The sequence below is a fragment of the Sinocyclocheilus grahami genome, unplaced genomic scaffold, assembly GCF_001515645.1.
Source record: "Sinocyclocheilus grahami isolate Dianchi unplaced genomic scaffold, SAMN03320097.WGS_v1.1 scaffold1453.1, whole genome shotgun sequence".
In the NCBI taxonomy this organism is placed as follows: domain Eukaryota; kingdom Metazoa; phylum Chordata; class Actinopteri; order Cypriniformes; family Cyprinidae; genus Sinocyclocheilus; species Sinocyclocheilus grahami.
In genome coordinates, this window is record NW_015506632.1 from 170104 (window position 1) to 173534 (window position 3431).

General features: G+C 40.3%; 1 protein-coding gene across 1 annotated transcript in view; it reads right to left on the minus strand.

The window, feature by feature from the left end:
- Positions 1-402: 402 nt before the first annotated feature.
- zranb1a (zinc finger, RAN-binding domain containing 1a) overlaps positions 403-3431 on the minus strand; it is a 15925-nt gene continuing 12896 nt past the window's right edge. Inside the window, exon 9 of the mRNA XM_016256629.1 lies at positions 403-1209. Within this exon, the coding sequence (XP_016112115.1) occupies positions 991-1209 (219 nt within the window). The 3' untranslated portion in view covers positions 403-990. The remainder of the gene's footprint in view (positions 1210-3431) is intronic.

Below are 3431 nucleotides of genomic sequence, written 5' to 3' on the forward strand. Positions count from 1 at the left end.
CAATTCTGAAACGTTTTGTTTAATTATTATTACAATTCTGTTAGGTTTAAATATGCATAAGGCATTTTCTAATTAAATATGCATTAATTTGCATGCATTTCCAGAACATACATCTGAACAATGAATAAAGCCAGGTTCAGATTCTTATTATTAGAGTTAGAGGTTTTTCCAGAAGGGTTTGGATTTCTCTTTTCATACACAAACATAGACAAACACACACATTTTCACCATGTTTTTTTGTGTGCATGAAAAAGAAGAGTGTCTCGCCCTGAAAACGTGAAGTGGCCCATCAATCCGTGAGTAAATGTTAATTGTTTATTTCTGTGGCGTAATTTGAGTTCATGCAATTTCTAAAACTGTAATTATTTCAGGTGCAGAGGAAAAAACGAGGCGGACAGGAGATGAGGGAGCAGACGTGTTTCTAGTTTAATGTTAAAGCCGTGTGATTCGCTCTCCTCTTGTTCAGAATCACCTGACATCACAAATGAGGTACAGGATCACAAGTTCAACATGTCAGTAAACTCTTCATGACGCTCCTCACAGTACGAGTCGGGTCAGTATCCACTGAGAGAGAGAGAGAGAGAGAGAGCAAAGATATAAATAAATACAATCAAATCAACAGACCGCACACGGGTCGCTGCAGGCCAGAGAGCGAGAGAAAGAACAGAAGGGAACACAAACACTGTGAGAAATGTGGTTTAGTGTGAGTAAATCATAAACTATGATTCCTGCGATCAGATTCAAACCCTCTAAAGAATATGTGCTTTGTGGAAGTGCTCATTTATGACGCTCTTTTATTCTCATCATTCCATATGTAAAGAGCCACATGCAGCACGTCTACATTCGATGGATACGAACGCACGGGAAAAACTAAATTCATTTGACTAAGTAAACACAAAAATTTTCAGCCCTCGCTGTTGTTGGGGGTGGTCGCATTGCATTCTGGGAAAGAGGGCGTGTGTGGAACAGTGTTGAAATGGTTTCAGGGGGTCACTCGTCTTCGTCGTCCTCCTCATCCTCGCCGTCGGAGAGCGTGGGACACGGGTGCATCTGCCGGTACCCATCCAGCCACTTCTCCAGCATCTGCGTGATGAGCGGGTGATGTCTGCGTCTGCTGCTCTTCTGAAGCGCCGCCAGCATCCCGCCGTCTGTCACGCAGCAGTCCAGCCAATCCCTGAGCAGACGCTCCTGCTGCTCCTCGCTGCCCATCTGAACACACACACACACACACACATTCTTACACTTTCAGATAAATATCATTTACTATTTTTAATAATTTTTTCCCTCATGAGGACCAAACTGTAAAAAATGTCAGGCTTTACTATCCTTGTGGAGACATTTGGTCACACACTCACACACACACACACACACACACACACACACCCACTCAGACACTCAGACACTCAGACACTCAGACACACACACTCAGACACATTCTCTACTATAGGAGAGGAAGATTTGTATAAACTTGTTAAATCATCTAAACCAACAACATGTATGTTAGACCCTATTCCATCTAAGCTCCTAAAAGAGGTGCTTCCAGAAGTCATAGATCCTCTTCTGATTATTATTAATTCATCATTGTCTTTAGGATATGTCCCCAAAACCTTCCAACTGGCTGTTATTAAGCCTCTCATCAAAAAACCACAACTGGACCCCAAAGAACTAGTTAATTACAGACCGATCTCGAATCTCCCTTTTCTGTCCAAGATACTAGAAAAGGTATTATCATCACAATTATATTCCTTCTTAGAGAAAAATGGTATCTGTGAGTGATCTGCCATCAATTCGTAGCAGTGAATGAAGAGGTATCATATCGATCACAAGTGCAGTATGGAGTACCTCAAGGCTCAGTACTAGGACCGTTACTCTTCACGCTTTACATGTTACCCTTGGGAGATATCATCAGGACGCACGGTGTTAGCTTTCACTGTTATGCTGATGATACTCAGCTCTATATTTCTATAAAACTAATGAAATGTATAGTCGATATAAAAAACTGGATGACGAGTAATTTCTTACTGCTAAATTCTGAAAAAACAGAGGGGTTAATTATCGGACCTAAAAACTCTGCACGTAATAACCTAGAACACTGTCTAACACTTGATGGCTGCTCTGTCGATTCCTCGTCATCAGTCAGGAACCTAGGTGTGCTATTAATGTTAATTCATGCGTTCGTGACCTCAAGGTTAGATTATTGTAATGCTTTATTGGGTGGTTGTTCTGCACGCTTAATAAACAAACTCCAGCTGGTCCAAAATGCAGCAGCTAGAGTTCTTACTAGAACCAGGAAGTATGACCATATTAGCCCGGTTCTGTCAACACTGCACTGGCTCCCTATTAAACATCCTATAGATTTTAAAATCTTGCTTATTACTTATAAAGCCCTGAATGGTTTAGCACCTCAGTAGTTTGACCGAGCTCTTATTGCATTATAGTCCTCCACGTCCGCTGCGTTCTCAAAACTCTGGCACTCATACAGTAGGTGTAGTTAGCAGGAGCATTCAAGAAATTGAATGAACAAATATAAAAAAACACTATTCCTATTAAAGCAACTGTATTAAAGTTCTTCAGTCATGAGCAGTGAGTGTTTTGTTGTTTTATTAACGTTAAAGGAATATTTCACCCAAAAATAAAACTTCTGTCATCGGTCTGTCAATTCTGTCATAGTGTTTTATTTTTATACCATCATTTATTCACTCAAAAGTTGTTTTAAACCTGAATGAGTTTCTTTCTTCTGCTGAAAATAAATGCCAAACAGTTGCTGGTCCACATTGGCTTACATAGTATTTTTCCTGCTTTCAAATTCAATGTGGACCAGCTACTGTTTGGTTTCCCACATTCTACAAAATATATTCTTCTGTGTTCAACACAAGAAAGAAATTAATACAGGCTTGGGACTACATGAGAGTGAGTAAATAATGACAGAAATGAAATTTTATGGTGAACTATCACTTTAATAACAGTCGGCTGCATGTTTAGTACTGTCCCTTGAAGAGCTGCACACATCTAATATACAGACACGCATCTGTTTCTCTCGCAACTGTTTACTTTCATTTTAGACATAACCAACTGAGTCTATATGTAAACCTTGTGTGTTTTGCCAGTATTAGCACAAAAGATAACTTAGTTCAGTAACCAGGCGCTGCACAGAATAATGCGCTTGATGGCTTCGTTGTGTCCCGGGCGAAACGCTCACGGAGAGAGAGATACTGAGTGAACGCAGTACTTTGCATCTGTTCAACCCTTTACTCAACCTTGTTCATCAGAGTTTTAAACCTTCTGAAATGCAACAAAAGCATCTGCCAAATGCATGAATGTAAATGTTTGAAAACGTGAATAGTGTTTGATCAGTGTGTGTGTGTGTGTGTGTGTGTGTGTGTGTGTGTGTGTGAGTGTGTATGTGTGTGTGTGTGTGTGTGTGTGTGTGT